The 14612-nt window shown below is 41.0% G+C and overlaps 1 protein-coding gene across 9 annotated transcripts in view; it reads left to right on the plus strand.

The window, feature by feature from the left end:
• scn8aa (sodium channel, voltage gated, type VIII, alpha subunit a) overlaps positions 1-14612 on the plus strand; it is a 131499-nt gene that overhangs the window by 102692 nt on the left and 14195 nt on the right. For 8 of the 9 annotated variants that reach the window (XM_088368779.1, XM_088368778.1, XM_088368787.1 and 5 more), the window contains one exon: positions 8054-8176. The exons of the other annotated variant lie outside the window; for it this stretch is intronic. In XM_088368779.1, coding sequence (XP_088224905.1) covers positions 8054-8176 — 123 coding nt within the window. The remainder of the gene's footprint in view (positions 1-8053; positions 8177-14612) is intronic. 9 annotated transcript variants of the gene reach the window in all.

Raw genomic sequence — 14612 nt, forward strand, 5'->3', positions numbered from 1 at the left:
CCGGAAATGCGGACCAAACTCTGGCATCGGTGATACAGGGACCGAACTGCCCTTATCATTTGGCTCGGCACCCCGTACTCCCGAAGCACCCTCCACAGAACCTCCCGAGGGACATGGTCGAACGCCTTCTCCAAGTCCACAAAACACGTGGACTTTATTTTCCACGTGGAAAAAAAAGTCCTCCCATTCCCTATGAAAGTGATACTTTTTTTTTAAATCTTTTTACTATATCCAGCTGCCCCATTCATTTTTAAACTCTTCCTTAAGTTTAAGAGAAAAAACAGGGTTCTGACAATTGGAGGGAACTCGCAAGCTAGCGTGTTAGTGTTGTGTTGTTAGAGCCGTAGTTTGCGCACGCGTTAAGTGCGAAAAAAACAAAAACATTTTAATGTCACGCAATCGACCAGTAGTGGCTAGGCGATCGACCGTTCGATCGCGATCGACGTATTGGGCACCCCTGGGTTACGCGGTCCAGAGGATGAGTGAATGAATATTTGAGAAGGAAGCAGTCAGAAGGTTGTGTATGCCTTTGAAGGCAATATCACCAGATTAAAGGGACACATGGAAGTGCAATTTCAATTTAATGCCTAATTTTTTTACCCTCTATTTCCACATACATTTACAAGTGGTGGAAGAGATGAAACAACCCACGTGGAGATGCACAATATAGATGAAAATCAACAAGGGTCAACAACTGGCCATCAAAAATGCCACTCGGCATGTTAATGTTGCACTCACTGTAGCAGATATATGTACCAAATTTGTTCATTCACATTTGTAAAAGGCCTGCTTTTGCGCTGAAGATAGCGGTTTCCATGCATTTTTTTTTTGTCTTATACAGTGCGGTAGTGCATATCACAATTTACACTTAAAAAAAATCTTAATTTTGTCATTTAATGCAAAAAAAATTGATATGTCACAAAAGAAAGTCAACCATATACTTAGATACATATATCGATGACAATGATATTAAGGAGCAGCATTTTCTGTGACTCTAACTATGCTCTCTCTTAATTTTGCTCCTACTCTTTTCCCACTATTTTCTCTAGCACTTATCATCATCATTATAGTCATGAGTGAGATACAGACGATCTGATCTGACTTTAAGCGAAAGGCGAGATACACCCTGGAATGGTCACCAGTTATTATTACCAGGGCACATATTTTACAAACAAGTAAACCTTAGATCACGTGTCAAACTCAAGGCCCGGGGGCCAGATACGGCCCGCCACATCATTTTATGTGGCCCGTGAAGACAAATTGTTCAGCAAATTCGTGTCATTACTAGAATTGCAAATTGTCTTCACTTTCAATAATATCATTTTTTTTTTTTTATATTTGACCAGTTTGTACTCGTCTGATTTGAAAACGAGTTGTCAGTTTGTTTTGTAGCTTTTACTGTATATAATATGAGGTGCTCATACATTTATTTGGGTTGACAGTCATAATGGCCCTCCGAAAGAAGCTATGACTACAATGCGGCCCGCGAAAAAATGAGTTTGACACCCCTGCCTTAGGTGTTTTTAGACTGTGGGGAAAATCCCACACCAGCTCAGGGAGAACATGCAAGCTCCACACAGGGAGACTGGGCCTAATATTGCAACCCTGAACCTCGAAACTGTGAGGTAGACATGCTAGCCACTTGGCTGCTGTGCAGCCCTCCATTACAATCATTCAAAAACAAAAAAAGAATCTAAAACATTTTTTTAAATCCTTTAAAATATGTTGAATGTCAATATCAATGAGCTGTGTTTTTTTTGTTTGTGCTGTGGTTGGCCAGTCTGCATTTACAGTGTGGCTTTGCAAAAGGTCATTTGTTTATATGAAAATTTCTCTCGCTCCCTCGCTCTCTCTCTCTCTCTCTCTATATATATATATATATATATATATTTATATATATATATATATATATATTTATATATATATATATATATATATATATATATAAATACACACACACACACAAACACACAGTATCTCACAAAAGTGAGTACACCCCTCTCATTTCTGCAATGTTTTAATTATATCTTGTCATGGGACAACACTGAAGAAATGATACTTTGAGACAATGTTAAGTAGTCACTGTAGAGCTTGGATAGCAAAGTAAATGTATTGTTACTTCAAAGTAACTCAAAATACAACAATGAATATGTAAGATGCTGGCAACAAAAGTTGCCAGCATTTTACACCCCAACTAAAAATGTCAAAATTGGACCCAAATGTCAATATTTTGTGTGGCCACCATTGTTTTCCAGCACCACCATAACCCTTTTAGGCATGGAGTTCACCAGAGCTTCACAGGTCGCCGCTGGAATTCTCTTCCATGATGACATCACAGAGCTGGTGGATGTTGGAGACCTTGCGCTCCTCCACCTTCCATTTGAGGATGCCCCACAGATGTTCAATAGGGTTTAGGTCTGGGGACATGCTTGGCCAGTCCATCACCGTCACCCTTAGCTTCTTTAGGAAGGCAGTGGTCGTCGGAGCTGTGTTTGGAGTCGTTATTGTGTTGGAATACTGCTCCGCGGCCCAGTTTATGGAGGCAGGGGATCATGCTCTGCTTCAGTATTCCACAGTACATGTTGGCATTCATTGTTGCCTCAATGTACTGTAGCTCCCCAGTGCCAGCAGCACTCATACAGCCCCGACCATGACGCTCCCACCACCATGCTTGACTGTAGGCAAGACACACTTGTCTTTGTACTCTTCACCTGGTACCCACCACACACACTGGACACCATCTGAACCAAATATGTTTATCTTAGTCTCATCAGACCACAGGACATGGTTCTAGTAACCCATATCCTTAGTCTGGTTGTCTTCAGTGAGCTTCCTTTCCTTTTTTAGAAGAGGCTTTTTCCTGGGACGACAGCCATGCAGACAGTGTCTAGCGTGTGTGAGGGCAACCAGGTGAAGAGTACAAAGATGCTCTTGAAATGTTTGCCTACAGTCAAGAATGGTGGTGGGAGCGTCATGCTGACGGTGATGGACTGGCCAAGCATGTCCCCAGACCTAAACCCTATTGAACATCTGTGGGGCATCCTCAAATGGAAGGTGGAGGAGCGCAAGGTCTCCAACATCCACCAGCTCTGTGATGTCATCATGGAAGAGGAAGAGGATTCCAGCGGCGACCTGTGAAGCTCTGGTGAACTCCATGCCTAAAAGGGTTATGGCGGTGCTGGAAAATAATGGTGGCCACACAAAATATTGACATTTGGGTCCAATTTTGACGTTTTCAGTTTGTTGCCAGCATTTTACACATTCATTGTTGTATTTTGAGTTACTTTGAAGTAACAATACATTTACTTTGCTCTCCAAGCTCTACAGTAACTATACATATATATATTATATACAGAGAGAGAGAGAGAGAGAGAGAGAGAGAGAGAGAGAGAGATGATGGAACGTTTTTTTTTTTCAAATCCTTTGAGACACTCAGTCCGAAAGTTTCTGTTCAATACATATAGGCACACACCTCTTTTTTTTTGGAAGCGACAGAGCGCTCTTTGGTTGATCTTAATTGACACATTTGCGATTCAGGGCACTAAGAGTGCTTTGATACCGAGACAATAGCATGACAATATCGAGGCACTATAAATACCACTACATACAGTATACATAAATATGATTCGTCGTTCGAAGTTGTTGCTATCGGAGTCTCCCTCTCAGTAGGTGTGTTCCCAAGCACTTGGGATGGTGCATCTTTCCAAACCTTCGGTGAATGTGCTGTCAAGAGTGACTACCTTTTTTTCCTACCATCACCCCGCTCACTCCCTTTGGAAAATGTAACCTCAGCAATGTGATGATATTTTGATGACGTGTAATGATGGTGGGTGACAGGCGCTCAGCGGTAAGTTTGGTCTTCACTGGAACTCCCCCTGACAAAAAAAAAAGTTTGAATTGTGGTGATTGGTGTTGTGGCCTCTGCTGTGCTGTGTTGTGGGATGCAACTGTTACCGTGGACTTTCAAAAGGGGGGATGAGCACCATCATTAAAACAGCCCATCTTATTCCTTGTGTGTATGTTGCTGACTCTTTTCCTCATGACCCTTTTGTTACTGCATCTTTTTCTTACACATTTGTGTCTGTTTGTTGTGTCAATGTGAACATCAGGGAGGGGTGGGGGGGGGGTACAATTATAATTTCAATGTCTCTGACATTCTTTACTCAAAATAGACAAAGGATAAAGAATAACAGTGTACTCAACATCCATTTCTATCAGCCTGAAATTTGGGCCCTTCCTAAATGGGAAATTAACACTGAAGGAAAACCGTACACCTCTGTGTAGAATGTCTGGGTGGCTGTGGTTGTTGTTGCACAAAAAGTTCATCGTCAACAGATGAGAATCTGATAAATTCCATAGATGGAAGTCTTATAACTGTTGTTAAAATGAATGGTGGCTATATTGGTCATTAATTTCTAAATGTTAATTTCTAAATTTTGAGTTGTTTGTTTATTTTTCTCACTTTAGCAAATGAAAATAAACAAGTGAGATTTTTACTTTAGTTGCGTAATGATTCTGCACACTAATCGTTGCCTAATAATTAATAGAAATAATAATCATAGAAATTACAATAATAGAAATTTTCCCAAGAAAGACAGAATTTCACTTTTACAGTCTTAAATATTTAAGTTGAAGGTTTATTAGCATTTCGGTTCACTGAGAGCTTTTTAATTGTTCAAAAACAAAATTCATCCTCAAAAATACAATTTGCCTAATAATCCTGCACACAGTGTATTTCCACTCACCCCCGCCTTCCTCCTCCAGAATGCCTCATGTGCATGCGCACTCGACATACAAGCGTCAAACAATGTGTCAGTCATACACAAGCTGTCACAATACCGTTTTAGGTTCAGATAGATAGAAAATAACCAGGATGCTATTCTGAATTGTAGCCAAGGGTAGAATCAAATCCAAGTTGATTATTGCGGTGTCGTACATGATACATGATACAGCAACGATCAGCGGCTTTCTCAAGCTGAGGAGATTCTCTCTGTAAAGCAAACGGGTTTCATCTTTTACCATGAAAGAGAGGCTTCATAATAATCAACATTTAAAGCTCATGTTAGTCAGCACTTGACCTGGACAGGGATGATTAAATAATCGGAGGAAACCCCACTTCCGTCCGTCCTCAGTCTGACCTTTTATCGAACATTCTCCCCCCTCGTCCTTCATCCGCAAAACGGCCATTGGTCGTTGGTCAGGGACGGACAGACCATTCCGTCCCTGGGACGCAACGCCCACCTCCGGTAACATCTCTAATCCAGGCTTGAGCTCGGTAGTGTGGGTGGGGAGAGGGTGATCAGCTAATATGAAAATAACCAAATTCCCATTGAAAGAGCATGTTCACACATGGATAGATGTAAGATTTATTTTGGTTCTGTAATATATCACTTGATTGGTGGGCAGGCATTCCAGAGACCCAAATTATTTTGGATTCTTATACAAACGATTAAAGTTAATTTTCCATAATATGTCTTCTTTAATATTTGGATTAAATAAATGCTGTAGTTCAAAATGACAGTTCATTGTGTGAGCAGGAAGCTAGAAAGTGTCTTTCTTCATACATATATTTGTTTCCACTCAGATTATTTTTCATGGTTTTGTTCTGTTTTTCCCTTGTGGTTTTAGTTAGCTTTTTTTCCGTTTGTTTTGCGCTGTCGTCATCCTGGGATCACAGCCCCAGATGTCATTGGCCTTGACTTGCAGAAGGACGGCGAGACACTGACCACATCAATCCAGCTGGCCGAGCAGGGGGCCATAGGCCGGGCACCCTGAATGTGTGCGCTCCATGGGGTCAGGCTGAAGGTGACAAATACCCCAAACATTGTACTGTAAAGGAAGGCAAAATCTTTATTTTAAGAGGCCGCATATGGTATTTACAAATCTACCGTATTATCCGGACTATAAGCCGCTACTTTTTGCACAAGCTTTGAACCCCATGTCCAGTGCGGTTTATCTATGGATTTTCCATGATTTGAAGACGATTTGTTTTGGTAATACAAAAAATAGAAATAAGGATATTAATTTTAAAACACCTGCGGCTTATAGTTTGGTGCGGTTTATATATGAACAAAACAGGATTCTTCCTAACTTTAGCTGGTGTGGCTTATATTTAGGTGCAGTTTATAGTCCGGGAATTACGGTAGATCATTGATTTGTAGTAGATGGACATGGCTCTATCTTTTTTTCTTCTTATCTTCTTTTATCCTCTTAATTTTACCCTTAAACACTTTTTCTGAGTCACCTCTGGCTCCAATCAAAATGAAGATTTTGCCTGTACAATCCTCCCTATGTAACTTTGGCAAGCTTTGGATGTTTCTGTACTCCATACGGTGCGTTTGACCACTTGGTGTCAGTGGCTGGTTGGAGGTGAACTCCCATGTTTTCACTATTAATATTGTCCTTGTTTGTAAGAAATGGCTACACCCCCCAGCCCCTAGTTTTTAAACATATGTACAATTTGTATTAATGAGCATGTCACACAAGGCTAGAAGAATTTGAGCTTCACTAAATGGTATGACAGTATTAGTGGCCTGTTATTAACGCTACCAGCAATCTACCAGCAATATTTCAATTAACAAATATGAGCATAAGTTATTCAGTCTAAATAAGGAGATGTTAACTGTCGCAAAAGAATAAGATATATCCATAAAGTTGAACATTAAAACCCAGCAAACCACATACGTACATACGTACATACATACATACATACATACTACCGAACGACCGACCGACCGACTGACCTACCTACCTACCTACCTACCTACCTACCTACCTACCTACCTACCTACCTACTTTATGAGGGACGAAAATGTATGGGAGCTCGCACTGGAGATGAACCTGTCAAGACTTTTCTGCATTACTCACCAAGTGGCCTTCAAGAAACATTAGCACTAAATATTGATCACTCTCACTATTGTCCATTTTCTCCTGCTGTTAATGATCCAGTGTTGTAAACGTGCTGGGCTTAGATCAGCGCTACAGGCCGCAGCTGTAGATGCTCAGTGGTTTATAAACAGGCCACTTTGGTTCATTTCACATTGATAGTTTGCATTTTGCACAGAAAACGTTTGACACAAGAGGGGCTGTATCCGTTTCTTGTCGTGCTGTTAATTGTGTACAATGGGACTGTAGCCAATAAGGTTTTGCTGTCCTTCAAATGACTATAAGTCCATCAGGTGTGCCCAAAATGTCCAACCTTGTCTCTTGTCTGTGGTTCATGTGACTGTGGCTCTCCTTTTTGAACCCCTACCCCACAACCCCCGCACAACTGTGTGACCATTTGAACTTACGTGATTTATGAGAAATGATGGCAGCCAGTGACACACTTGTACATGTTGACTTGTATTCTTTCTCTTAGGTACCATTAGTTTGTCTGTCTTAAATTGTGATTGGGATATGAGCCCAAGAGCGACACGGAGAGACAATGTTAGAGGGGCAAGGGTAAGGCTCTCCAATCTGTTGGGTGTTTAATCGACTCCTGCAGGGTGACCTCTCTTCTTCTTCCTCCTGCCTTCCCCTCCCCAAGCCTTCCTCTGTGCCCCTCAGCTCCTCTTGCTTGTACTGAACCGTGTCATGTTCTCTGCCTGATTTGCCCTTATTTGAATCTTCTCTCTCACTCACTTTCTCTCACGCTTTCTTTCTCTCTCTCTCTCTCTCTCTCTCTCTCTCTCTCTCTCTCTCTCTCTCTCTCTCTCACTCTGTCTTCCTCCATCACTCATATGCTTTCTCTCTGTCTCTCAATCTCACATTTTTTTGCAGGTACACCGGACTTTCGCCCCAAATTAACTGACAATAATAACCCCCTTGGCCTTCTGCTATGTATATTAAAAAACACCACACACATTAAAACCTATACTAAACACTGACCTTCTCTTTCAAGTGTCTATGCATGTGTAAATGCAATGTTATACATGCATATACATTGCATAGATTAATGTGTGTATGTTAAGCAACTCTCCTCGTCTATGCCAGGGCCCTCTCTCTTCCGTAGTAAATAATCTCACACTTCTAACAGCTTGGAACCTCTTTTGCTTCTCTGTTTTTTGTGTAGGTGTCTATAGTCAGCCTTGTAGCTAATGCGCTGGGCTACTCCGATCTAGGGCCCATTAAATCACTCAGGACACTAAGGGCCTTGAGACCCCTCAGAGCCTTGTCACGTTTTGAAGGGATGAGGGTAAGATCCAAAGCTAAGCAGCTGATCCTTCCGCATGCCCATTCAACAGGTTCAAGCATGCTAGAACTGAAAACAAAAGAACACGAACAAAAAAGTCCACAACATTTTTTTTTGGGGGGAAGGGGTTCTCTTAAACCAGAAAGGCCAATCTTTCCAATCCGTAGCATGCCTTTTATTTTTTTTGTAACATTAGCGAACAAGTCATGATGCAGCTATAGAGACAGTAGAACAACATGCATTGCAATTGATTCTCTCAAACTATTGAAACATTTGACATTGATTTTTATAGCAAAGCTGCCTCATCACGAGTGACAAAGAAGAAATTCAGATTACTGCATTCATTCCTACATTACTGCGAGCTTGTTACTACAAATGTTATCCCTGTTACAGTGCCAACGCTTACATGCCATCTCACACAGAGATTAAATCAATAAATAGCTCCTCGTTCGGCCTGATTTTCAACCGCCGGTTTCATTGAAGATGACAACCCACACCTACCTCCCGACCTCCCTCACAACCTCCTCATACACATGCCCATAACCTCCCACTCCTTCCTCAGCACAATAAAACATTTCAGTTTGAAGAAAGGCCTGACTCAAAAAGGCTAAAAATGCCCTCAGTTTTGTAATGAAATGAAAAAAAAACAAAGTTTATACAAAAAAGATACAACCAATAAACATCAAATTATAATGTTATGCCAACATTTGATTATTTTTATTTACCGTAATTTCTGGACTCTAAGCCGCACCTGATTATAGACTGCATGTGCAAATATTAGGGGAAATTGTTATTTTTTTCATAAATAAGCCACACCGTACTAAAAGCCGCATGTGCACGCGAGTTATTTACAAAGAAAGACGGTACACAGAAAGCCTTTTTAAAGTTTTAATAACATACCTTAAAAATTCTTTCCAAACACTGCCTGTGACGCGGCAGTAATACAGCAGCAACACGGAAGTAACACAGCACTAATAGGGCTGGATAAAAAAAGCGGTAAAAGTCACTCAGACGCACCAGTAACACAGCAGCAACACGGTAGCGCAGCACTAACAGGGCTGGTTGAAAAAAAAATACTAGTAAAAGTGAGAGCCGTCGTCTTCATCTTCCTCCTGTGCTCTGAAACCATCAAAGTCTTCCTCCTCAGTGTCGGATTGGAATAGCGTCAGATATACATCGCCACAGACTTTTTCAATCTCTCTTTTGTTGTTACTTTCATGCATTTCTTCTAGCATTTTCCATGATGAGGGTCTGCTAATGCTAACTTTATTCATGCACAAAGCGCTAAGTTACATTAAACTAGCGAGCTACACGTGTAGCTCCAGAGTAGATGTGACCGGGAAATAAATAAAGAAAAGGGTGACGCAACAAGATGTCATGTGCTCAGTGCCCCCTTGTGACCAGAAGAAACCTCTACAGTGCATGTATGAGCAGCTGTAATTATTACGTTAAGAGCCAAATCGACTGCCTTTAACTTAAAAATGGCATCATATGCATTTCTTTTGTCCCCCATAATGAGGGATTGTGTATAAAAGCTTCCTTTCTTCAGTAATGTCCGTCTTGATCTCGTTCTTTCTTCTTCGTGTCAATTATACGGCACTATTTGCCTGGGGGATGGACATGCGATCAACACACCACTCTTCTCCCCAGTGTCCCTGTCACATTTCCCACCGCCCAGCAAAGCGGTGCCGCACAACAACGGTCCACAGCCTTTTTACAAGTGTATAAGTGTACTGATTTTGTGTCATCACAAAAATCATGAAAAATCCATAGATACGCTCCACCGGATGACAAGCCGCAGGGTTCAAAACTTGAGCAAAAAGTAGCGGCTTATAGTCCAGAAATTACAGTAATTTTTATTCAAGGGTCCGGCGCCCAAGTTGACTGTCCGGTAAAATTCTGGCACTTTGGCGAAAAGAGTCAGTCACCCTTGCCATAATGTGAACAATTATGTTTGGGGACAAAAAGAATGAACAAAAAAGTGGGACAATACGTAGGTATATGTGTGTCAAATCATTTGATACAGTGGTCTTGGTTCGGTGTTCATAGTATTGAATGATACACCTTTTTTTTTCTTTCAATCATTGTCGTTTTTATACAGATAGCTTTATGTTTCCCTAAACATATTTTTGACGCTGATTTCAAATGTATTTTTTGTAGCACATCAGGTACAGTGGAGCCTCGGATTTCGATCACAATCCGTTCCAGAAGGCTGTTCGAGAAGTGAATTGTTCGAATTCCGAATCATGTCTTCCCATTACAAATAATTGAAAAAAAAATTAATCCGTTCCAAACAACAACAAAAAAAATCCCGCCTTTTTTAAGCATTTTTTTATTTTCGCATTTTTGTCCGATCGCACAACTGCAGCGCACCGCCGAACGCCCAACCGTGGCGCGTCGCCGACCGCACAACTGCACTGCGCTGGTTGCATTATTGTGACAGAGCCGTCGCTGAAATTTAGAAAATATTTTTAAAGTCCTGATGTACTTTCCGAAATTTAAGTGGACATCAGTGCGCAGGGAGCTTAATTTTGTCCGATCGCGCAACCGCAGCGCACTGCTGAACGCGCAACAGTAGCGCGCCGCCGACCGCGCAACTGCAATGCGCTGGTCACATTATTGTGACAGAGCGGTCGCTAAAATTTTGAAAATATTTTTAAAGTCCTGATGGACTTTCCAAAATTTAAGTGGACCACAGTGCGCAGGGAGCTTAATTTGGCCCGATCGCGCAACCGCAGCGCGCCGGGCACTCACTGTCACATTGCTTTAGGAGCGTCTTTGTGTTTTAAGGATGGCTTTACTGCTCCCACTTGCTTCCTTTGGAGGCATGATTAGAGTTGATGCAATCGTCAGAGTAACGAGAACGTAATAACGAACGGAGTCAGTTGGCATGCGGGTCCTCTCGGCTCATCTCACGAGATTCGACAACCGAATTTCGTCCGACATTCGATGCAAAAAAAACCTCAAATCTTTTGTTTGAATACCGATTTGTTCGAGAACTGGGACGTTCGAAAACCGAGGCTCCACTGTATTTGAGATATTTTAATTGTTTCTTTTACAGTAGACCTATAAATACTAATAATGATTGTACTGTATAGCTATTCCCTTTCAGAACAAAATCCAACTGTTGCTCAACCTAACCCTTAATCCATAAATATTACTTGGATTGGGGACCCCTGGTTTAGAGTCTTCAATGAATTTAACACAAGTGTGGGAGGAAGCTAGAGTGCCCAGTGAAAACATATGCAAGCAGAGTGCTACTGTTATCACATGTCCACCAAATTTCGTGTCAATTGGTGAGAGTGGGCTGCAAGATTTCTGGGGTATGTTGCAGCTCCCAAAAAGGCCTTTTATTTGTCAGAATAACAATACACTCTGCGATTTAGAAAGAGCCTTTTTACGTCCTGCTGCTTGGGCCATAATAAAGTTGTTTTTAGAACCTCCCAACCTTGGTGAGGAAGAAAAATAACTTATAGTTAAAAGCTGATTATTAGGAAGCTTGTCAGCTTGCCTAACAGTTCTCATAAAATATATTCATTATCACATACTGTTGGTCAAAACTCACACGTTCTCATGCACTCCCACTCCACCTCTCTTAGTTCTCACTACTTTTGGACTGATGGTCTAAAAAAAAAAAAAAAAAAAGTCACTTCACATCTTCACTTCTGCCCCCTTCAGGCCCACATGTGTAGCACAGTGCTGCATCCACCCCACCCTACTCCACCTCACCAAACGCTCGCCCTCCCTACTCTCTCGTCCTGCCGTTCCTTCACTAACTCTGCCTCTGCTGAAAGTTCTGCACACTCTCTCCTGGGGAGTGTTAGACAAGTGCTCTGTCACAGTGTTGTGGCAATGGGAACACAGTATATTTGTTAAACTTCTGCCCGCCAATGCCCAGTGATCCACTTCTTCTAATTCCACTCATTCCATTTTGGTGGCCACCTTTATGAGGCGCAGGCAGAAGATTGGCAACTATCCTCGGCTGCCATTTGACACAAGCTGTCCGTGGCACCATACAGCACATACAGCAAGTCCCGGCTTCCTGTTGCGTTCCATTTGCACAGGAAATGAACGGCCCTTTTCAGTCTTTCACTCTGCGTTTTGGAATAAAAACGACAAATGGTGTTTTGGTTCCACCATAAATGACAAACCAGCATTGAGAAGCTGCATGCAACCATCAAGTGCATCAAGGCTCATTCATCCAAGTTGTCCAATAATTCAAATGCAATGTGTATGAGCAGGCATTTAAGGCCCTGGATAAGCTGTATGGATGTTACACTAGTCATACATTAGATGCTTTTCTAGTGGAATATATAAATAAGACATTTGGCATGCGGTTGGGGGTTGAAAGAGAGGCAAAAGATGCGAATAAATCCTGCTGTATCAGTTTGACCGACCACAATGTTGATGTTCACCTATGAATATCTAATATTAACATTTCGTTTGAAGTGACCAATGTCAATGCTGAGCAATAAATAAATGAATGGGGATGTGGATGAATGGAGAGGTGAAAGAGATTATAGTATGGGATTTGTAATAATGACGACAGAAAATGGACGTTACTGTGCAACATGGAATTTATTATTATTCTCATTATTATTATGTTCACCACATGGCACTCGTCCAACCACATTTCAACACCAGTGAGCCTATTTCAGCTCAATGAAATAACAATAAAATTCTAGTTATTCTTTAGTGGTACATAAAGTGTAAATCCTGGTTTATCTCTGCTTCTTCACCTTGTTTCTGTTTTGACCAATGCAAGTGCAACCCCTCCAACCTTTTAGCCCAGTGTGGTACAGACCAATCTGCTCGTTTAAATGTACTTTAAATGGCAACAAAGCCACCAAACATGTTAGCAGCCATTCTGCCGCAATCTGTTTAATCGCTCTCACTCTCTATCCACTTATTTCTCTATTGATTTATTAAGTTGAGTAATTTTTGATATTGCACAACGCCATGTAACACGCATGTAATAGAACTGCTGTTGCACATTATGTGTTTTGAAAGGCAATTTTCCCTCTTTTTTGTGTTTTTTATTCCTCTGCCTTCCAGTCAAGCATATTGGGAAAACAGTTGATCTGTTGTTTACATTGCAACCAGAGCCTTTCTCTCAGCAAGATGCAACAAAGATATTTTTAATGCATTGATACAGTCAGTGCTGATTTGTGCACCTTGGCAGTGGTAGAACAGAGCTCCAGAGAGAGGGAATATGGCTTCACAAAACAATGACATGCATGCTCAGTTGTCGGCCTGCCATTATACAATAACAGCACTGCTATATTAGAATAGCATTCAGAGAATTAGACTGCACTGCTAAGAATACATTTGGGCTGGTTAAATTTCTGTTTTTTGGGGGGTAATGCTAGAGAATTGTGTGAATTAGTTGAGCTAGTCATGAAACTAATTTATAGAGAGAATTTTGAGAGCTCATGTTCTTTGTTGGACTATGCAAGGTTGGACACGTCATACTGGTATGCCATACATCATCAATCTTTTAGAAATAATATAGACAGTGTCAAAATGGCATTATTATTAAGAATAATTAGAATTTGGAATCTTTACTTTCGGAAAAGAGGAATGATCCACATGGTGAGCTAATACTGAAAAAAATGAGTAGAGCACAGTGTATATTGCTTTAGTATTAAAAAGATATTATATACCAGAGGTGGGTGCCTCAGTAAATGTTGCCACTCTGTCATTCACCACAAGCCTGCCCACACGTCAGACACTGTCAGCTCGTCATTATTTCAAGCTGCACCAAAAGCGTAATGTCAGTCTGTTACGCCATCATCGTTATTTTACCCGAACCTATGTAAACTTTGCTAAATTACAGTTCGTCACCACTATTTTAGGACCATCAGATCTGCTTCTTCTTTGGTGGTATCAAGAACGAACTACTTACTCCATCAAATGCATTCGCAGCACAAACAGTGTATCGGTGCCAGAAAAGAACCACACCTCGTACTGATGTGAAAACTAAAACAAAGCTATTCCATTGCATTTACAATCAGTATTTACTGTCAATATTTACAATCTTTCCTTTCACTCAAACATTCAATAAGTAAAAAAATTATACCGCGGGCACCTTGAAAAACAGTAGTAGATAAATTGAAAATGATTAAAGTCCATCACATGACATGACGCTCTGGTCTTTGTCTCCTGCGTTTTGTTTCACTTGCAAGACATTGAGCAATAGTGTTTAGCTGTTCTTAACAAACCTTCACTGTCATGTCATGAGAAATTACAAAATAATATATATTAATCTTTTACATCTTAAGCCTCAAAACTCGAGTTAAACTGTACATTGATAAGAGCTTGACCACGCCGCAGCTCTTGTTGTATACTAGCTGCGTTACCTCCTGTAATTTAATGTTGAGAAGGAAGGCCATATACCTTGGCTCCAAAAATTCCATTAACGACAAAAGTCATTGTTTCT

Source organism: Syngnathus floridae, chromosome 2, assembly GCF_059516105.1.
Source record: "Syngnathus floridae isolate MCC-2025c chromosome 2, RoL_Sflo_1.0, whole genome shotgun sequence".
Taxonomy (NCBI): Eukaryota; Metazoa; Chordata; class Actinopteri; order Syngnathiformes; family Syngnathidae; genus Syngnathus; species Syngnathus floridae.